Source organism: Cinclus cinclus, chromosome 6, assembly GCF_963662255.1.
Source record: "Cinclus cinclus chromosome 6, bCinCin1.1, whole genome shotgun sequence".
NCBI lineage: Eukaryota > Metazoa > Chordata > Aves > Passeriformes > Cinclidae > Cinclus > Cinclus cinclus.
In genome coordinates this window covers 50,912,605-50,936,040 of record NC_085051.1, presented here as the reverse complement: position 1 = coordinate 50,936,040, position 23,436 = coordinate 50,912,605, and the positions used below count along the sequence as shown (strand labels likewise).

The window sequence follows — 23,436 nt, the reverse complement described above, 5'->3', positions numbered from 1 at the left end:
TATGACAAAAATCTCAGTCTGGGATAATACAGTATGAATATGCATTGAAACAACCCAACTACAGGGTCCTGATTCTGTAATTCTTTCTTTTTGCCTGGCCCCTGGAGCAGTCCGGAGTGATTTTGATATTTTTTCCACCCCAGTTTCAGAAATCACATGCAGCAGGAGTAACTTTGAGTCTCTCAGCTCTTTTTCTCTTGGTCAGGGGCAGTGCCAACCAAGTTTTTTAAACAGGTGACAGCTGAGGCTTTACACAGGTTGCAACTCATTCAAAATCAGTACTTACTCAAGTGGGCAATGGCTGATGATGTCATGTAAGGAGGGGTCCTCCTGGGCATAGCCACCTCAGACACAGCAGCGTGAGGGGGAGGCAATGGAAGACAGTGTGACATGGGCTGACACCACTGCTGTGCAGGACAAGATGACAAATGGGAGGATGGGAAGGGAGCCTGGCCAGAGGAGCTGGGGAGGCTGGTGATGGTGGGCAGCAGGGAGCAGGGTGCAGCTCCTAAGTGTGGAAAGAAGGACCCATCCACACTTTTCATCTGGGTTCCAGGGGTGCCTAAAGCAATTTGTTCTTCAGGATGGCTACTGAGGGGTAAATTTGCTGAAGTCTCCCACCCTGCTTTATCTGTGGGTGCCCTGACCCTGTCAGCTGGGACAGGAATCACGGGCAGGATGGTGGGACCACGTGGCTGCAGGACATCACCCCTCTGCAGAGATGGTGCATTTGTGGCAGAGGGCGAAGAAGACTGAGGAGAGCAGGGAAGAGAAGAGCCCCTGAGAGGCTGGTGAGAGAGAAAGGGAAAATGGGAAGGATGGAGAGGCGGTGGAGACAGCGAGGTTCGCCTGATGCCTGGCATGACAGTCCTGCCATTTGGGCAGGGTGGAGGGGAGGAACCTGGGACTGTTGGCAGCTCAGAGGCTGAGTGCCTGTGCAGGAACTGCAGGGGCTCTCTGGCTCTCTGCTGGGATAGGAAAGGGGATGGCCTGGCAGGCTCAGGGACAACAGGTGCTGAAGAGACAGCGCTGGCTTGAGGTAGTGGGGGGAGCACAACACCAGAGGCAGGAGCACCGCAGTTACTAGAGGCAGGAGGAGGAGACTGGGGATGAGAGGGGGGAGAGCATATGCTTGGTTGAAGGGTGGAAACTAAAAGAATAGAAAAGATAAATGAAAAGAATAAGGTGGGTACACAGGAAGGAACGAAACCAAGGCAAAGTGGAACGGAGGAAAAGGGACCGTGAAGTAAACGCAAACAGAAACTCAAACAAAGCAAAGAGGAGATGGTGCAGGCACCAGCTTGGGGATTTCCAGCCCTCAGCAGAACTGAGGGGTGTGCAGAGCAGAACCCTGGCAGCACGGGATGGGCTGCATGCTCTGGTGCCAGTGAGGCTTCTCCAAACCCCACGTGAATCTGAGTCAGGATCACGAGCATCACCTCTGCACCCAGGGACAGGTGCTCGGGACATGCTGAACATAGAGGTGGCCACCTTGTAGGTAGAGAGGGAACAGACAGCAGCCCCTAGGAGCCATGTCCCATTCCTTGTGGATGCCAAGGCAGGATTTTGACTAAGTTTCCTATACAGAACAGCACTCTAACCTCTGCTGAAATGAGAGTCCAACTCTTTCTGTCACCAAAGGCATGTGTGTGTGTCTGAGCTTGTTTCTCGTCAAAACATTTGACAGCTGAGGAAAAACATTTCACTTATGTGGCCATATTAACTGAAAAAACTTGCCCAAAACCAAAGGCCAAACACAAGATGGTCATCTTGGCTTGCTTGCTCTGCCTCCTTTAAGAGAGGCAAAGCCATACCTTGTAGCTATACACTATTCCTGTCAGCTCTTCTCTCAGTTTAATCCAAGTTATGCTATAGAAGATTCTTGTAAGCTCATGAAATAGATATATTTTTTTCCATTAAGTTCACAGAAGACTTCATGATCATAAAATCCCCAACGAAGAGCATCTAGAGCCATGTCTTCCTCTGTGCTGTAGTTTGTTTTGTGCTGCAGAGCAGTGGGGAGTGCCTGAGCACATCCAGCACACCAACCCCTTCGTGCTGACATCCCCTGGAAACACAGAGTCACTCTTGTGGTGGCTGTGCTACCTGCTCTCCTCAGGGGTGTGGAAGAAGCATGGACAGGCCCCTTTGGTACATCTAAACTGCCCCTCAATTGTGCAACTTTTGCCAAGTGCAAAACCTGCCTAGCTTCACCAGCATGCCTCAGACCTGAGCCCCTACAAAACAACACAACCATGCCCAAATGCATGTAAGTCTAGCTGAAAAATCTAAACTTTAAAATGTAATTGCAAATATAGCCACTTTCAGCAGTCTAGCTTTTGTACAGCACCCCACAAACCCCAACAACAGCAAGAGGAGACAGTCAGGGAGAGACTGTATCTGCTTGATTTGATACGTGCCTGTGGTAGAGGTTCTTCTTTCCAGAGATTCCTGGCGCTGTTGCTGTTGCTCCATCACTTGTCTAAAACAGCAATGAAAAAATCCTTGGTCATTAGGTATTCCTTACAATTTTGAGTAAAAGCTTTATACCCTGAGAAGTGCTGTGTGTCTGGGGAGAGAGCTGATCCCATGAAATGGAGGTGGTTCTGATTTCACTTGCCCTGGCTACAGCACTGCCAGTTCACACATTGGGAAGCTTAACCAGGATATAGCCCTGCATGCACTGGACACTGCAGGGGTTGGTTGATCCATTTAAGATAACTCTCCAGTGGCTCTGCACAAGGAATAGGCAGTGCCCAATGCCCAGGAGAGCACAGCAAAAATGCATGCAGTTAACCTGAAGCCATCTCGTCAAACCTCCCTGCTCAAGCAGCATCCCCTGGAGGACACAATCCCCAGGATTCTGTCCAGACAGCTTCTGAATATCTCCAGGGAAGGAAATATTCAAAATTACACAGTCCAGAATCTATTATGGATCAGGAGCCCAAAGCACTTACAGAATATTGGCATGTTAGAATGAAAATACAGCAAAGCTTCATCTCCATCTTGGTGCTGACTGTACAAAGCCTCTGTTGTCCAGGTGCACATCCAAGCCCTTTTTTGCACTGGCCAGTCCAGCTGACAGCCCCAGCACAGCTGTCCCTGTGGCACCAGCATCACCAGCCCTGCTGTGTTTGTTCCTCTGCAAACACCGATGGCAGCTCTGCACTGCTCCTTCCCCCAGGAGCTGCCAGCTCTTGCCGGGAGAGGCTTGGGACAGGTCTGCAGGGATGTGCAGTTCCAAGAGCCCATCAGCAGAGGTCTGCTCTGCCACACTGCACTGCTCCTGCACCAAGGAATGTCCCTGACCCCCCCCACACACCCACCCTGGCTTGGCTCCTCTTAAGAAAACCTGACAGCTAAGAACCAGACTGCTTTCCAGGGTTCTTGGCAAGTGCATGGATATGGACTAAAGATTTCAACAATATTAAAACATAACTCTGAATTTACCTTGCTGAAGCACTTGGTAATAAAGTTTATTACCATTTTCTTCCACAGTTTCTAGGTCAAATTTGCCCTAATTAGTTTCATTTATCATTACACCAGTCTTCACTGTGTGGTTTTCTCTTTTCTCAACAGTTTCACTTCATGGTCCCTACAGTAAAGCAACCTCAACTCTAAGCAACATTTCTATTTTGACTCCTTGCACAGTATTTTAAGACACCTCCCTGCTACATTTTTACTTGTACTTTCCAGAGTCTGCAATGCTGAGCAATTCTATCTTATTTATATACCAATAGAAGGTTTTAAAATAAAAAATAGTCCACAAAAATAAAGTTATATTATCTGAAAAAGAAAGAATATCTTAATTTGCAAAACAAATTTTCTGTGTTTCATATCTAGTTCAATGTATGGGAAAGGAAAATACATGATGTTGCTGTGGAGGGATCAATCCTAAAGCGGTTTTATATTCAGGACATGCAATCCATGCAAATTCTAGAAAATGGCAGGTTTCTGAGAAAATTATCCTATGTGCAAAGGTGAATAATTTTTGAGAAAGTCTTGGTTGATTCAACAGGTGTCATTTTAGCTATGACACTTTGAACCAAATAAATAGAAATATTTACTTCAATACATATTCTATCTCTTTCTTGATTGTTATGGATGCAACACCATCAGTTGCACTGCTGAAATTTCAATTGTTAACACATGTACTACGAATTTCCTGACCATACTGTCCCCTACCTTAGCTTGGCATTTATGAGCAAAATTTGATGATGAAGAACAACTTGATACATTTTCCTGATTAAGCCTGGGGGAAATTCTAGAGTTATCTAGAGAACCAACCTGGAAAATTCCAGTCTGACAAAACAGGAAAGAAATATGGGTAAAACATCCCCAAATAATTAGAGCTGCTGCAGAGCAGGGTGCAAAAATCCAAAAGAGGAGATAGCACTGCCACTTGAAGTCACTGGGGTTCATACCAGCCCTTTCTGCCCTTGGTCAGAAGCAGTTTATATGTGCCAAATGCACCTTCCCACACATGCTAAAAGGAGAAATTCTTAAACTCTTAGGAAGTCAAATTTATTCCAGTCAAACTAAACAAAGCTTGGGATTGGCACAAGGCTGCTTAAGGAGTATGCAAGGAGAAAAGCACAAGAGAGGAAAAATTACACTCTGACTAAAAAAGATGTTCTTTAAACATTTGTGTAAAGATCTCTAAACCTTTTAAACAGACATATTCGCAGAATAGATACCATAACTAAATATCCTTCCTGCTTATAAGATGTTAAAAAAACCCCTAGGCTCAAAATTAGGTCTGCTCAAACCCCTAGGCTCAAAATTAGGTCTGCTCTCTCCTTAAAGAATACATCAGCATAATCAAAACTGAAAGTCCTCTAGTGCAGGTGCAGTAATATCTAACTGCATCTACTGGCATATGTCATTCCACTCCAGTGGAGCACAAGAAGCTTTCCTAGGGCCATGTGCCCTGTAGCAGTCAAACAATACCTACCCAAAGGGCTTTTACTATCTCTAAACAAAAAAGAATAAATAAAATATTTTTATTCTAACATAGATAAGCTGCTCACATTTTAAATGTACAGAATAGACACCCAAGCTGGAGGCCTGAATTGCATATGGTCTGCAGAATCAATGACTTCCACTGGTTAAAGGAAAAGGTGGATCAGGTTTTTCAGGAAGGCAGTGGGAGAGGCAATATTGCCTGCCTTGGCATGAGCAGGGCCTCTCTGACCTTTATGATAACTCTGATATCCCAAAGTAAATCTCAGGTGAAATGCCATCACTGCTCACCCATTTAGCAGTCATGAGTAAATCCCTACTGAATCTCAGGTCCTACACAGTTATTCATAAATGTGCAGGAAATTAAAACTTTCCTTATACGTTTTGGATGCAGGAAGACTCCTGAGTACCCACCAAGCAAAGGGTTTACCTAGAGTGTGAACTTTGGCTCACTTCACCCTTTAACAAAATCATTAGAAATAATTAGAAAACATTCAGAAACAGCTTAAAATATCTACAAGTAAAAAGAGCAGTGTCTGCTGATGAACAAGGACTGCATGTTTATCCAAGTTACAAACTAGAACTCTGCCACAGCTGATTAACTCACCTTCTCTGTGCTTCCATCTCATCTGGAGATGGACCATTCTGGATCTGGCGCTGGGCAGCTGGACCTACAGAAAAAATGAGAGGATGCTATTAAGAAAGCAAATATGTCTGACTTCAAAAAAACAGTGCCTCTCAGATTGTTCCTCCACCTTACTATGATAGATAAACCTCAGGGATTATTGTCTTCTCTTTGCTTTATTATTTTTTAGCTTTTTTTTTTCTTTCCTCTTAGACAGATCACTGCCTCCTGTATATTTTTAGTCCCACTGGGAGAATCCAGGGGCTAAATGTGGGAGCAGATTTGTCCAGAAACTTGGCTTCAGGGTTGTTGTAGATTGCATACTCATCCCTTAATGATGTGAAGACCTGCAGTGTTGCAAAAGTTGTTGTGTAGAAGTATTACAGTGTGCCCACTGTAGTGGGATATAATTTTAGCTTTGACATGGCTCAGCTCCATCCTTCAAGTATTATTCTGTGCTTGCACAGAAATTCAAGTGCCTTGATGAGTCTGGGAGCACACATTGTGCTAACTTGTGCTGCTCTGGCATCAAAAGCTGCCTGATGGAAGGTGCAAAGAGATGCAAAATTAAACACCACTTTCACAAAAGTGGCTTTTCTTTTTACAATGTGGTCTTCTGTTTCTGGGGGATTCACATTAAGCTGAGCTTTCACTGGCATCCACTAAAAAAAGCTGACTATGCATTTAAGTCACATCTCCTCTCTTGACTGATCATTTAATCTCTGTTCTCCGACATTTTATCAAGGACACTGACACTACATGACATTTTCAGAGAGAAACAGTTATTCTGAAAATAAAAATAACTACTGGTAACATAAGTGGTCTTGCATTTATTACAAGGATTGTTCCATTCATTTGAGGAGGTATGGTTCAACTGGGATTAAGCAGATAAGATTTCTGTTAAATCCAACAGCCATTTTCCTGATAAACTGGGAAGGAGATTAGTTACATGCAGGAAATTACTATGCCTACCTTATTCTTTCATTTTCAGATGTAAAACTTCACCCTTTTAAAAGTTATCCAAGAAGAGCAAATCAAAATTAAACACTTGCAAACCTAAATATGTCATTCTCAAATTGTTAAGCATATTCAGTCTCTATATTCTTTAAGTATTACTGCCAGGCTGAATGTTATCTGAAAACCAATTAAGAAGGTTTGAAAACAAGAAAGATGGCAGAAATTCATTGTAGTGAGAAATTCCAGAGCACTGACCTATCGTGAGGAAATTGTGCATATTTTTGAAATGTGTTTAAGGACTAACATTTGAAGTAAGTGTACACAGATCTTTCTGAAAACCAGGCCTGTGTATTCTAATTTTGGGTCTCCCAAAAATGAAGCCAGTGACAACCACTAAGCCAAAAGTTCTTACATTTAAACATATCCTATGACTGGGCATGAAGTGAAGACAGTTCACTTCTTTAATGGCTCAATAGGTCTTTGGCAAACTACTTAGGAATGCCACATTTTGTAAAGATCACATGAAACAGGAGCCGGTCATTGTTTTGGGAAGTTTTGCCTCAGGTAAAAATTTAGCAAGTATTTGGGAACCACACAGCAGGCAGCTCAGGTGAAAGGAGTTCAAGGTGTAACAAGGATCTTCTCAGAAACTACAGGTGAGGAAGCCAGGGACAGCTTTTAGCCTGCTCAGCCACAGCTCAGGGACACAGGAGGCAGGGATTAATTTCATGCTTGATTCTGTACATGTATGCTCTGCTGTGCACGTACAGCAGACAGCTGTCAGGCTCAGAGGGTTTCAATTCAAATGGATTTCTAGCCTTAATTCCCCTCTACACTTTTTGGTATTCCTCAAACAGAAGCGGGCATGAACAGTGAGTGCTCTTAGTGATGCCATCCTCATTTGAAGATGCTTCTGTAGGTGCCCTGAGCTGTGTCTGACCCTGCCAGCCTTTGGGAAGAGCCTCACAGAGAAGAGCAAAATGACCAGGATAAAGAGTTTGCAACCTCACAGCTGCAGCGAGTCACATTTTTGAAAACTAATTAACGCAGGAGATACTCTGCAAATGTCTGCGTTTCCTCACTTGGTTGCTTTGCAATAATTAACCACGCTTTTATATAAGCATCTTGTGATTCAGCTGAAGGCAGATTTTGGAAGCACACAGATGTTTGCCGTGTTTATTTTTTTCTCCTACTCCACCACGCCAGCACCCACTCTGCCCTTGCCCAGCTGTCCCTGCAGCAGCAAGGGGGATCTCCTGGCACAGGGCGCTGCTTTGTGCTGGCTGTGGAGGTTTCCATGTGCTGGTGGCTGCTCCTGCACCTCTGCGCAGGGATGTCCGTGTCTGGAACTGCAGCCAGCCAAAAAACAGGAACAAAGCTGTCCTTGAAGGAAGACCCGTGCTCCGGCTTCCACTCGTGCCAAGAAGGCACGAACAAACAGGAACAATGCCATCCTTTCTCTCCTGCTGGAGAAACTCCAAGTAATGTTTCTTTCCCCTCTTTGACTACAACTGCAAGCAACACTGACTGCATACACTTAGAAAAGTATCAAAACCATTTATTTCTCTGAGCAACCAGTATTTTGTGCTTCTTCAATACAGCAGGTCCAATCTAACACATTTTCATTCATTATACAGAATGGAAGCAGCCCCTGGTTGGGGATTTTGCAGCACCTACAGCCTCCATAGTGCTTATGGACCAGTGTGGTGAAAGTGGTGGGCTAAGGAAAAGGCCAGAGTGAGAGCTGAATTAGAAATGCATATAGGCTTTAGATTAATTATATTGAAAATGTTTTGCATATGAGAAAAACATGATGATTTTGTGAAAAAAAAAACAAACAAACAAAATCCCAAACAAAAAAACCAAACAAAATCCCAAACAAACACACACACAGAGCCCCCTGGCAGACTATGGGAGGGAAAGAGGTGTCAGAGACAGACAGCTCTCCCTCATTGTTTGATGATTCCAGCACATACTTGGATTGTGGGAGACTCTGGTTCAGCTGTCAGGTCTGACCTGTCATTGTTTATATTCTGGTAATGTGACATAAACTCTTGCTTATCCTGATAAGAACAGAAGAAATCTTTCCAGATTACAGGTTTCTGCAAAGCTCTTCTCTCCAACAGCAATATATTTCAAATAAATTGGCATTTTCTGTCATAAAACCCCAACAAATCAGTTGTTAGAAGCATTTTTGACTGATGCTAATCCCATTGTCCCTGTTCAGGTACAGCCTGGGCCAGCGTGCAAAGCCACACTGGGACTCAGCTGAGCAGGATATTTTGCTGGGCTCACCATAACCCCTTCTGGCTCCCCCTGTGCACTTGGGGCTCTTTGCCCAGCTCGCAGCAGCCAGCCCCACGATGCTGGTCACTGCCACTGGTGTGACACCCAGTGGGTGCTGTCCCAGCTGCAGCCAGGGTGGGAAGCTCTCTGTGTCCCCACCTGCCACCACCTCCCCATTCACAGCCTGCCTGTAATTTCAGCTCTCTGGCTGCTGTTGGCAATCATGCTGCTGCTGCTGCAGAGCCTGTCAGCACTTGGACACCTGCCTCTGTCCGAGGACCTCAGCCTGCTCTCTGCTGTGGGGACTGCACGTGCTGGAGATGTCCTGGCACAGCCACCATAAAGCACCTGTAGGAGTGGGCACTGGAATGGGAACAGCAGTGCTGGTGACCAGGTATGCTAGTGACACTTCCCTAAACTCATTACTAGAGACAATTATCCTGGACAAAGCACTGATCTAATTAGCCAGATAAAGCCCGTTGATAAAGCAGGTGCTGACACTATTTCTCTGCCCAAGGGAGTACAGCCAGAGTTGGATGACAGGACAGGTCAGGTAGCCCTGACTTTCCATGGAGAGCTGAAGGACTGGGAAGAGGGATCACTGCTCACTGCACCCTGTCACTACAGCTGGACCCCCATACTGCTGCCACACTGCCATGGCACTCCTGTGACAGGGGCTTGGGACTCCACATGTCCTGAGGGCTCCTGCCTTGTTTGGTCTGACCTGCAGCAGCACCCTGGCAGAGAGAGGGAGCACACCCCACTAAGGGAGGGTTTGGGGACAGTGTCACAAAGCCTGCTTTCAAGCAGTTTGCCTCACTCCTATTAAACATTAACTTGAAATAGAGAGTGTTACTCAGTCTGAGTGCCTCAGCAGCATTTTAAGGCAGTACATTAAATACCTTCTATAACATCATTTACACATGGACCAAACCTCTCCTCTGAGAACTGCAACAAACTTTATCAGCCTTAATTAAGCTTCACCAGTGCTATGAGGCAGAAGTGACTTGATTGTACCCAGGCCATGTCTGCACAAATAAAATTTGGTTGCATCAATTTACCTACAGGTGAGATTTGCTACTGACACAGTCAGAACTATGTAAAAGGTCATCTAAGGCATTCTTATTCTGATGCAGACCAAATTTGGTTTGATCTGAGGCAAGTAGAGTGCAAGGAAGGGAGCATTTCCAACTGTGTGCCAGAAAAACCTTCTCTACCTCCATTCCTAGTTCTTTAGTGACCAACAGTGCTGTAAGTCTCTGGCAGAGCAAAGTAAAACACATCCTCTTAAAACCATCCCCAGCAAGGCTTTACGTAACCTGAGTTTACCTTATACCACACTGGACAAGGAGCAGTGTCTATTAGGTACCAACTCTCAGAAATTCCTATCTTAGAAGCTATTAAAAGCACAATTCCCAAGGCTGCAACTGCTTTGCTTTTACATTTTACATTTTACCTTTTACCTCTAGATTACTTTAATCTAGCATGAAACAGGTCCCACTTAAAGTGAAAGAAGGGTGTGAGCACACGGGGTCAGTACGAAGTCTGTTCATTTGACCTAAAAATTGATTTAACGTTCACTGCTGAGACTTTCTGATGGAGATAAGATTTAAGGACAGTGACAGAGGTGGAAGAACAAGCCTTGTACTTAACACAGGAGTGCTCTACCTTTGCATTAGTTCACACCTCCTGCAAGGACTTACGTACAGGTGTGGGTGCTGTGCACAGTCCTTTTCCTCCTGTTTTTTTGTTTTTCAAAAAATCAACAAATGGAATTGCAAGGGTCCCCACATGCAGAACAACACAGCTCTGTGTGTGCACTGAGCAGGACAGAAGACTTGAGATCCAGAGGGGAGTTACCAAACAAAAAAGCTGTGCAAAGATCCAGTGCTGGAAGATGATTAGAAATAAACCATCTTCAATTCACCAGAAGTGCTACTGAGCACACCAACATGAAACCAGTGCCTTTGACTCAAATGCTAAAGCTGGTAATTCCATTATTTTACATAAAATATGATGGCACTTGTTTGATCTTGACTGTTTATTCATCATGACACTGGCACAGCATTTCATAATTTTTTATGCTTGTATCTTGGTTGAGCTGGTAGAGAAAAACTTACTTTTTTCCTCCTGAATGCAATACAGATGAGACAGTGCTAAAGCAGTTCTTGTAACAAGCAACTCCACTCTGACAGCAGGGGTCACAATAAATATGTAAAGGACATAGCTTGGCTGCATTTATCTCAGCAACAGTGCCTCAGCTCAGCAGCACAGCCTGGGCTACTTCTCACGTAAGAAACAGCACAACCAGCTTTAAAAAAGATTTAAAAATATACATAGGTGACTGTGGAAACAGGAAACCTTTCACAGTGAGGTGGCTCCAGGGCTGCTGGAGTCAGCATCTCTCCCAAAATGCAGCCTGGAGTGATGGGAATGCATCTCCATAGTTAGGACAAGCAACAGGGATGGGAGTCCATGTGTTCTGGTATGGGACTCCCTGTATTTTATCTGGTGACTGATTAACATAAAATAGAAGAACTGTGTAAGAACTGGAAATTATTTTCCTCTCAGCAGCTCAGCTCTAACACACATTGATCTAGAATAGCACAAGCTTTTTGGGGTGGGGGAGGGCCAGCAAGGAAAGCTGCAGTTCTGCCTGGGGAGGGGAAGTGGCTGAACCTTGATTCCTCACTTCCCAAGGAAGTGCTTCAAGCACCTGACCTTGAGGATGGCAGCCCAGGGGAAGGTGATGGCTACACATCCAAGTGGATCAGGCCCCAGTGCCACGGAGCCTGCTGCATGTGCCCAGACCTGTGCAGTGCTGGCTCTGCAAGAAACAGAGAAACTCTGGCAAGACAAATGCAGGAAACCTCCGTGCAGGACAGAAAAAGATGGAACTCGAGCATCCCAGGGGGATTCTGTTTACTGTGCTGAGCTCTGAGCAAAAGAGAAATAATTCAACAACAGCTCAATTATGTGTTGATGAAATCAAGGTGGGTAAGGCAGCCACCTGCCAGGCAGCTCCAGGTGGGAGGACTGCCAGCACCTCCCTCCTTGGCAGCGCTGCTGCAGGGGCTCTGATGTGTTTAGAGAAGAAGCAGCCTTGTTTCCACAGGCAGTTTCATGATAAGTAGGCATCCAATTTAGCTGGTGACCAATTGCTTTTCTTAGGGGAGCTGCCTCTGGCTCTGAGAAAAAAATGTTATGTGCATAGAAAAGTAAAGTAAGAGTAATTCTACTTTTTTATTATTACAAAAAAAAAAAAAAAAGACATAATTGTGTTTTTGAGTTTCTAAGGGTGTAATTCCAGTATTGGTGGCTTTATAAACATGCTCAGGGAAGATGATGGGAGAAGATGTCAATCAGTGCCAGAAGTAAAAAAGTAATCTATAAAATTCAGGACCATGAGATTATCTTAAAAATTAAAATAAAGTAAATTAACCCCACAATTATTAGTAGCAAGTAAACAAGCCCCAAAGCACTTCTGTTCCCTCCTTTTCTTGATTGTTTTTCCTAACGTGCATCAAGCCTATTTTCCTGAACATCCAGGATTGAAACTTTTCAATAAAGGTGAAGATTAGCTCATAATCTTGTGCCTCTAGGCAGTAATGGAGCTTTAAGAAAAATACCAAGTACCATCAGAATCTTATTAAAATTGAGAGCATGGGCCATCCTGAGAAGCTGGCACCTCCCCACCACTGCATGGGTGTTCAGTTAATGCCAGAGCCCAGGCAGTGGATGCTCTAAAGAAGGTGAGCATGGAAATCAATACACACCATCCAAAGATATGGGTGATACTGCAAAGGTATTTTCCTGAATTTGGTTTTAGTGAGGACATGAATCATTTCATTCCAGTCTCAGTCTGCCAGGTGGCCTTGTGCTCTGCAGTAGGAGCATTGCTGAGCTCAGAAAGCACTTTCCCTTGGATGTCTCAAGCCCCACACATCTGTTCTGTGAAATATAAACTACCTGCTTTTAGCTAAGTGTGACTGTGTGTTTCTGCACCCATGTAAGTGCACTTACCTGTTAATACCCACTTCACACATTTCTTTACATCAAATAAAAAACCAGGGATTTGATACTTTTCTTTTTTTGACAAACTGAATTTCTGAAAATTTATGAAGTCACAGGGAAAAAGAACCCAGCAACTGGCATGGACAGCAGTTCAATCAGCTGATACTTACACACATAGCTGGTCAAACATAATCTCTGGCTTTGCTTAACTATAGGACTTATGACACATTAGATTAGAAATGTATATATATACCCACTGTAGCCTGGTGCAGCATCCAAGGCACCAAGAGCAGCATGGTCTATTCTTGGCCCATCTCCACATACAACCTTGAAAGGCAAGGATCTCTGTTTTCAAGTGTCTTCTTCCTGTCTCCCTGCTGGTAGGACAAAACACTACCTCGGGGCAGTATTTTCCACCACCTGGAGAACAGTAGGGCCCATACATGCATTGAAGCACACATAGAAAACACATTATAAACACATAGTTTGCATCTAGTTAATGGTTAAGATCCAGACAGGATCCATTTTACCAAGATTTAAATCCCAACACTGCTGCAAGGCAGCTATGATGGGTACCTGTACCTGGGTAAGAGTACTGGACAGAAGAGGACTTTCTATGAAACACAACTAAATGGAGATATATTTCAGGATTTAGGAAAGAAAAAAAACCCCAACAAACCACATGGGAAAATATAATTAGAAACAGGTAGGATTCCTTAATAATTAAGTCGCAGTCTTAAATAAATTCAACAGATAAACAAAATATTAAAATATTGCACCTGATCCCATTCACACTTACACCCAAAGCCAAGCTATCTGCTTAAGGGTAGCAAAAGTCCTACTGACTAGGAAGGCCCAGAGTAACCCCACTCATCTCTGCAAATCCTTATTTCCAGAAGGGCTAACAGGAATTGACAGTCACAGGCAGGTCACTGTGGAGATAAAAATAGCCAAATATCCCATTAACTCTAGCAGGTATAAAATGCTGCCCTTTTGCATTTTTTTTTAAACCATTATCTATTCCATGAGTACAGATGCTATTCACTAGCAAGTAAAAACAGAAGCAATCCAACACATTGATTCAGAAGTCATTGTCCCACATCCTTGCTGTAATGACCTCTTCTGATTTAACAGACCTGACTAATGCTGGCATCTCCTCAACCTAATGGGTAATTTCTCTCAAATATTATCTCAGCCTCCTACTGCCCGCCTGCCTGAATTAAGAGCAGATTAAAGACAAACGATCCATCACTGAGATACAACTGGAAGTGGTTTCCCAGCACAACAGGATGGTGGCACAGACCATCCCCATACAAAAACGCCCTGGCACGAGCATCCCTTCCCCCTTCCCGGGAGGGCTCCCGCTGGAGCGCAGCATGCAAGGGAGACAGGACGTGCAAGGCAGCGGGGAGGTTTCCATCACCTACAAGACATTCGGCACAGGATGATGCAGTCACAGTGGCAGAGGCAGAAGCAGTGCCAAATCCATTCCCTGCTGACCATAGTATGGCCGCAGCCTCCTCAGCGCGCGCCCTGCGGCACCTCCGCATGCCCGGCACTCCCCGCCACAGACCAGGTTTCACCAGGTGTAATCAATCCCCAGCGCAGCAGCACAGTGGGCCCAGCCACTTAAATATTTAATTGGACCCTTTTCCTCACCTATCACAACACTTCGGGGTGTCTGAAGCCAGACTTCATTGTCTGGACTTTCACATAATGCTGTGAAAGTAAGAAAGAAATTGCATTTTCTGCCTCCTGCCCCAGTGTGACCTCCCTATGTTCACCTACATTCAAGCAATTACAATAAAAGCAAAGTGTGAATAAACAGAAAGTTCAGTTGTCCTGGGGAAAGAATGGCTGCTATTGAACATGCAGGATCAAGTTCACTGGTAGATTCTGAAGCCAAAGGGGTTCAGTGATAAATGTTGAGTACTGGTCTTAAAATGTAAGTGTGAGCAAGATGGCTTCAGCAATATGTAAATATGGCTTAAAATCCCCACCTACTATTACATTTTCTCTTCATCATCCCATCATACCTGATCTCTGATCCTAACCCTTCACCCTTTTTACTTTGCCTGCTAATCACTTTCCTCTTCTATATTTAAGTGTGGCAGGTCTTCCAGAGGCAATCCAGTTGAAGGTAACAGAGAGTTTGAACAAGGAGGCTAAACATAATATTTATCCACTCTCTACCCCTGCCTTATCACCTCTGATCCATTTCTTTCCCTTCTCCTTGCCTTTGCACTCCTCTATCTGCTGGGGACTTCACACAGCCTAATGCTCTACTCCTCAAGCAAATTCAAAGCTGGTTTAGGAGATGGATCTCCGTAGCTTCAATACTATTCTGATGTAGATCAGTTAGTGTTTTGACCCACTGAACTCAGCAGCTAAGTCTTTTATCTAATATCTGATTTAGAGAATATGCTGAATAGAACTCCTAAGTTTTTATTACTACAGGTTATGTACAGTTACACCAGGTGAAACCCAGGTGGAACAGGTTCATGATTAGCAATGTATCAGAGCCACTCCTATCCTTCTCAGGCAATACTTATTCATCATAACTGAGTAGTTGCTCACTCTGTACCTGCCTCTCACAACATTCTCAGAATGACTGATATGTAGATATTCTGATAGCAAAGCTGCTTATCATATGTTTTCTAATGCTTGCTGCTATGAATTATTTATGTCACATTTTAAGTCTACAATATCAATACCTCTCAGGTGTTCCCCACTATCAGATGGAGCAAAACAAGCATTAAACAATCAATATCTGAGACAGCAAAAACTCTGTTAATAGCAAACTGTTTTTCACTATGGCACACAGATGGTCTAAACTCTACCTGTATATGCTCATTGTTTTCTGCTTGCTGGCTTATAAAGCCATTAGAGGCATACCAGAAACAAGAGTATTAAATTCAAACCTGAGTGTAAATTCATGGTCTCACAGCCAAAAAAAGCAAATTGTTTTATGCAATTACATTGTGAGGATTTAAGAAGATTCAGTAATATATTTAAATGAACAAAACCAGCATTAAAACTTTAAAATTTTAGGCCAAGTTTTATATTCAGGACTCCAGTTTTCTTAGAGAACATGGTATCATAAAACCATTGCATACTCAGTTTTGAGGGCACTTCAAATCATTTTTGTTCTCCTGTGCTTTCTTCTTGTATCTCACACTGAAAGACTGAAGGGAAGCATCTGGCTGATGTAAAATATCAGCTAAGCTCTCCAAACTGCTCACTTATCCTGCTATACCATTGAAATCACCTCCTCTTTCAAAAGAAAACACTATTACTCAAATGTAGGCAATTTAAAACAGTTTATCAAACTAATGACAGAATGTGTAAACCCAGAGATGTACTACTTAATTCTGACCTAAGAATGCATCTAACTCTTTCAGTGACTTATTTGGCCAAGACTATGTAACCCCATATTTTCTTTATTACACATTCACCTCTTGAGTCTTATCACAGTGAGATTGTGGTTTCTACAGGGTTAAATATAGTCATGACTAATAAAAAGCTGAAAAACATCCTTCAAGGCCAAACAGCACCTCAGAGACTCTCAAACTGATCTAACAGAGATCAACAAATTCCCACAGATCCTTCAGTAGACTTAGCACCTGCAGAGCAAACTCCCTGCCAACAGTCTGCCATGGAGCCAGAAAAGCAGTGAGGGTGTGTGTTAACTCCTGCCTCCACCCTCCTCCATAAAATTGACATAGCATTTTTGAATAGCTCATTCAAACACAACCTGGGGCAGCACAGCCAGGGCCACCATGTGACTGAGTAAATGGCAGAGCAGGAGAGCTCACATGGATTGGGAACAGGTTCTCTCAGAGACTTCACCATCACTTCTGATTCTGAAATAAAGATTGGTAACCACAATCCCACCAACAAGAGAGTGGCCCCTTTTAAGTGGAAATAACAGCATGGCTCACAGGAAAAATAATTAAAGACCCTGAGAAGGCAGTTGCCCCAGACAGTATGACATGAGCCACCACCTCTGCTTCTACTTTGGATAAATAAAGCTGGACAATCCAAGTTTGGGGGAAGAAATATGGTGTGGCCGAATTGTGAAAATACTTTTGTAACACCGGCACGGGGATTCCTAAGGTGTGGTACATGTGCCACCAGCTGCATGCAAGTCATTTAAAAGGGATACTCTGTCGTGCAGTACAGGGCATAACCCCACCCCACAGAAATCTTATCATTTCTTATTAGCATTACTTGACTCTCACAAATGTTACAGCCCAGCTTGCCTGTGGCAGCACAGATGATTCCTGAATCAGGAGTGCTTGCAGATTATTTAAAAGAGATTTTAAGTAAGAATTCAATTGACCATGTCTTACTCCTGTATATAAACAACACTTGACCTCATTTTGAGCATGAAGCAATACTAGCTGGCTGGAAGACAAACACTCCCCCAACTAACTGCTCCTGTAATCCTTGTAACAGGAAATCAATTGTGAAAATTGCATTTTGACAAATATAAATCATTACAAAAAGGCTGACCTCTTGATGCCCAGCACTTACCTGGTGCAGCAGTCCACTGGAAAGAGATGTGCTAGAAAAATGCTTCTTTTTTAAACAGAAGTTGGAAAACACTAATTCCAGAATCTGCAGCACCGAAAATATAGGACAGCTCTGGTCCTGCAAGTGGTAGCAGGCAGGCAGGTGATTCTCCTACATGCAGCCTTTTGCAGGAAGGCTGTAATTATCTGGTTGAGCACCTACTGATTATATCTGGAGACTTCGAATATGAGCCAATATGCAGCTGAAACAACTCATGTCATTTTACTTTCTGTACATTTCGTCCTTAATTGAAGAGGTTGCTTTCCTTTTCTGTTCCTACTATCTATTATCCATGCTTGAGAAGGCACTTAACAGCACATTAGACAGCTAAGAACCCAGAGGCCATGCCAAAACTGAAATAACACTATGAAATGAATCGAGTGCTTGGTTTCATTTTAGTAGTGCCTTTATCAACTGGCACTCTGAGAAGCTTTGTACATCAGAGAACTTTGGGAAACACTCAAGAAGGAGAACAATGAATTTTTAAGTTCCTCAGCCAGGCAAAATATACTAAAATAGCCATTCTCTTGCCACTGACCATATCTTTGTAGTTCTCAAGATGCAAACTCATTTCTGTTATTAAGGGTCAGTGTCAGATGTTTTGTTATACCTGTAGAAGCTGTTTAAGTGGAACCAGCCTTAACTTTTTATATTGTCCTTCTCTGCTCTCAACCTCCCTTTCTGCCATCAGTTCTATCCAAAGGACTCCTGGGTACTGTGCCAAGGAGAGCTGAAGTGTTTCCCAGTAGCACCCCCATGCTTGCAGGATGGCTGCTGTTCTGCAGACAGTGCAGCCACATACCTTAGCAATTAGGCTGGGGTATGACTGTATGGAGCAGATTTAAGACGTGGGAGAAATCAGCCTGCTCATTCCACATTTTGTCTCTCTGGAGCTGCTCCCTGCACAGAGGCTTGGCTGAGTCCATGCCAAGCCAGGACACTTAAGTTGATGGATCCTCCCCTGAATTTCTACAGTACAGGCACAACTGAGTGAGACCAACCGAGAAATCCAGCATGTAACCTTCAGTTCTTGCATGGACAGCCCAGATTCAGGTTCTGAATCAAGACTCACCCATGGGACTGAGAAGACTCACCTGGCACAGCATCTATTTCAGAACTAGCCCCTAACACATATTTCCAGTTACAAACAATTTTAAATGGGATGCAAGACTGGAAGTTTCTGCCAAGAAATAGAGAGCAAGAAGCATTCCAGGCAAATGCAAGTCCCACAGACTAAGCCCAGAAAAACCCTGACAACTCAAGTGAAAATTACAGTTACCAGAAAATTATCTGCACTGGAGCATCTTGCACTGATGCCATTCTCTAGTAATATGCTCTGATTAAATCGTGTCAGTGTTTGTGGTACTAACTTAAACAATATTTAAAAGACATGCTTGTACTTTGCATATCTTTTCTTTGCAGGGCACTGCTAAGAGAATAGCTGCACAGATGAAAGAAATATGAAGGCTGGTAAGTCAGCCATTTCTCATGACACTTAAAAGTTATTTAAGCTGCTGTCTGCCAGTAGCTCTTAGTATGGTAACAGTTAAATAGTCACTAATAACATACCTATATTTCAGTATATTGCTTTCTAAATTCCCTTCTATGAAAAAAAATTCAATCAATTTAACTGATGGGGAAATTTGAAGTTGCTACACTATTAGCATTATTTGGTATTATTTGGAAGTACAGGCATGCATTTGATACTTCTCAGAGGGCTTGACTTTAATTAATTTAAACTTTCAAACTGATTATGATTCACTTGAAAATGCATTCTGTTCCCTCAGAGTATGAACAGGCATTTTTTGGGAAACCACGATGAACTTCTCCTATGATGCAGAAAGCCTGAGACCCAAGAAAGAACCCCAGACTCCTGTAAAGAAGCTAGCAAGCACAATTCAAAGTACTTCAGCTTTGCAAACTTGTAGTTGCAACGCCACCCTCCTCAGTTATCAGTGCCAATCTAAGAGAGGGATGAATCCTCCCTGGCTCTGTGTCTCTGCTGATTACAGAAGCCTGGGTGAGACTCAGTTCTATAAATACAGCTGGGATGAGTCCAAATCCTAAGAGACTATGCCATAAACTCTACCAAATTACCCATGGATACAGGGAGGGTTTGGAAACCCAGTACCACACTGCATCTTGTCTCAGCACTCTGCTCACCACCATGACTCATGCTGGGTGTGCCAGAAAAAGCCTTGATGGAGGCACAGTGGGCAAACATGAGTAACAGATACCTGTTAGGCTCTGCCTGACCTTCCATAATGGGACCTCTCCTGATAAATCAAACAGGCCTTCTCCCTCCCTGTTCATCCCCCAGAATGAGCAGTGGAGGTTTATTCATCCCTGAGCTTGGGTGACCAGCTTTCTGTCCTATTATCCTACTCATTATTGAAATGAGGCTGGTGAGGTTAAGTGGTTATGGGAGAACTGTGACACAGAGCACGTATCTTTTCTCCCAGTATAGAGAAAAAGAACTTCCCAGAATGAGAGTTAAGAATAGCTGGTTTGCCTTAGAGGTTGTATTCACTTTGAAAGACAGAAAACAAGTCTAAGATGCCACCTCTAATATGACAGGCACCATTAGCAGCCTGCTCTCTGCCAAAATACCTAAATCCCTGATCTTTCTCCTCCTTAAATTTTTTTACCATTTCCAATTGTAGATGCTTTTCAGACTGTCATGAGAAGCTTTGGGGGAGAGAGGGCAGATGCAACCTTCTAAGTTACATTAAAACCAGGTTTTTTCAGACCAAAAAAATCTCTCCAAGGTTATTTCTTAAAATCTACAGTAATCCTGCCTTTATTCCCACATTTCTTATACCAGTGGTGTTTCAGCTCCCCAGCATTCTCTTTCAGCCCTGCTCAGTGCCTGTCTCCCAGGTGGAGTGCAGGCTGGCCACATTCCACCCAGTGCTGTGATGACTGGACAGTCTGGTTTGGGTACCAGCATCAGCAAGACAGCTTGATGCTTTCAGAGCAAGGTGCATCCTTTCAAACACAGTATTTTATTTACCAGTGATGGTAATGAGCCAGTTGGGCAAACTTACCTGGGGAAGTGATAGACTCTATTGCACATGAAGTTATTACATCAAGACAGTGGCTTTCTAAGGTACGCCTTCACTTGGCAAAGAATTTGTGTTCAGAATTCCGAAGCTTTGAACACAGAGGTTACAGTGGATGGCTTTAATGATCTCTTCTGACTCTGAAATTCTAGGAATTCAACATTATTGTTTATGTGCTTCTTTACACCAAAGATCTGCTTGACTCTTCTGGGAATACATTAAAGCTTAAAAGCTTGCCAAGCTGAGAAAATAACTGTGATATTTCCAGCTGCTTTCCCCTGAATTTTAAATTAATCCTTCCCCTGGCCCTGAGCAAGCCTTGCCACTTTTCTTTTGAGCAGCTTGACAAAGGAGCATGGTTGGACTGCTCCTCCTTATGGCTCTGCAAGGGATCCCCCATCCCCATAAGTTTGTTCTCAGGTATTGCCAAGCCACCAAAGGATTTGGGAAGCTTTCCTTGCTGCTCCCTGACATGGGTGTAAGCATTTCTTTGCAAGTCTGGAAGGTGACACCGCACTTCACACTGATGACCAAGCAGAGCCTGCCAGCAGATTTAAGTGATAGCCTAAATAAGAACCACTCGCAACGTCATTCATCATAAAGCTGAAAAACTAGCAATGTCCCACACTTCTCCTGTATGCAGGAGTGACAAATGGGAGACAGGGCTTGCTGTCGAGCTGCCAAGGATGGGACCTGGCTGAACACCCCCCCCCTCCACCCCCAGAACAAGGCCACCTAGGCACCCGAGAAATGTGAGCAATTCTGCACCCTGCTGATGAAGTTTTTAATCTACGTGTCACCCAAGCTGAACTGCAAAACATGCTGCCTGCCCTAGTTATCAAATGACCTGAAATTCAGCACGATCATCTGCCATAACAGCTGGGTCACTGATGATGAGAGAAACTCCTGCCTGGCTGCTGAACCAGAGCCAGCAGCAGGAGCCCAGGACCCAGCACACAGCCTCCCACACAGAGATGCTGCTCCCTCCCCCTGCATGGCACGGCCTCAAAATGTCTTGTAGTCTTCAAATTCTGCATGCTCTGCTCCTTCCTCTATCTATTTATTTTTCATCTGTATCATTAAAAAGAGATTTCAGAGACGTGGTACTTCAAAGAGGGGGAAAATAATGAAACATCCTTCTCAAGGAATTAAAATGGAAGGTAAGGTTGGATCTTGTCAGTTTTCTTTCTTTCTACTTAGGGTGCTACATAAATAATACACAGCACCAGCATATTTACTTCTTTTTACAGTAGCAACCTATATAGGAACATAGTACCAAACATGAAAATGATTGTACCAATAAGACTTAAGTGTTCAACACAGGCAAAGTTAGGGAGATAAATAACTTTGACAGATGTTATAAAGATTTTTTTAGAAATTACTTATGCTCACTCATACTTTTTGAAGTTACTTTGATGCGCACCAAATTATATTTTTCTATTCCACTGACAAAAAAAATCCTAATCACATATTTTAAAAAACTTAGTTTTAATAATGTGGAAGTTAATATTAGTGATATCTACTACTCCTTAATAATGAAATAAGCAGAATTAAATGTTTGTAATATATCTTAAGATAGTTGCTTTTTCAATTCTTCCCCAATTAGAAATGAAGAGTGAAAGCTGTTATTGAAGACCAGCCCCTCAGCTAGAATGCAAATGTTACTCCATTGAACCCAACAGACATAATTTCCTGCTAAATTGGATCTAGAAGATTATGTTTTCTGTGTAGGTCTGTCCTCTTGGCTAAAAACATTTTCCCATTCCCTAGCTAAAACGGGAAATGAGGACTGCACATATTTGTAGTGTTCTGTGTCTCAGTCCTAGAAAGTCCAAGAGGTTCACACTGCTAATGTTGTGCCTAAGAAGCATCTGTCTGATTTTCACACATGTAACTGGTTGTAGCTGTTGCTAGAGCTCATATGTGCATGAGCAAGAACAAAGTTTGGACTGAACATATGCCTTATTCCCTGTGTTTACTTCAAGGTAGGCTTCAGAATCCGTTCTGTAAGTGTGAATACAACCATGAATATTTGATTAGGGACACACGGAAAGAATATGAAATCATATGGCACCAAGACTTTAGCTTAAAGTATGCATGAACAAGCAAAGTAGCCAATATTAAATGTATGCTTGTATTTTTCTTGTTCTGCAGCCTTGTCTGCACATCAGTGTGAATTAAACAAATTGAAACTCCACACTGAGCAGCATCAGATCTAATTGCACTGCAAAATGTTTCCCTAATGAATTTCAGTTTTCATATTTTCTTACTAGTGTTATGCTATTGAATGAAAGCAATTTACTAATATATACGGATATATGTGGGTATATTAAGCCAGTCATTTTTCGTTATGAGAAAAGACTATGAACATTTTTATCTATATTAATTTTACTTGTGGGATACTGTCAATAATGCCTTGATTTCATTTTCTGATGCAGTTTGCCAGCTGCTGACAAATGCATGAACAGAGTTACTCCCTGTCCTGGACAGATCATAATCTAGGCAAGTAAGATCTCCAAATGATGGGAGTCCCTTAGTGAGGCAGGGACACCCTCCAGCCCTTCTCCATTAGCTGAGATCTCCCATCAGCCAGATGGGGAGGAAGAGAAGCCCTGCTAACCCCGAGCCTTGCAGTGTCCTGAGCCTTGATCTGCGAGACTGACACACAAAACACACCAAGGATTTTGTTTTTGTGAAAACAAAAACCAGGAGTCTTCCCACTGGGACTGGCTGAGTGCTTTTGCAATCAGAGCAGAATTCCTGTCTCTATCACAATTTTTGCTTTTACCTCATGGAAGAAGGCAGTGGTTAACACACCTTGCTTAAGAGTCATGTGGTTGCCTGATTTGGGATGATAGGCTTCAAGTGGCAGGTGGACCCAATTCTGCAAAGTGCTGAGCTCTGCACAGGAGTTGCCAGCTCGCTGCCTCTCCTGCCATTACAAAGAGCCAAGAG

General features: G+C 43.3%; 1 protein-coding gene across 1 annotated transcript in view; it reads right to left on the bottom strand.

Moving 5' to 3' along the window:
- The window catches only part of EVL (Enah/Vasp-like), a 75,525-nt gene that overhangs the window by 13,332 nt on the left and 38,757 nt on the right, over positions 1-23,436 (bottom strand). The window contains exons 4-5 of the mRNA XM_062494660.1: positions 5,570-5,633; positions 2,421-2,482 (exon numbers count right to left, since the gene is read on the bottom strand). Coding sequence (XP_062350644.1) covers positions 2,421-2,482; positions 5,570-5,633 — 126 coding nt within the window. The remainder of the gene's footprint in view (positions 1-2,420; positions 2,483-5,569; positions 5,634-23,436) is intronic.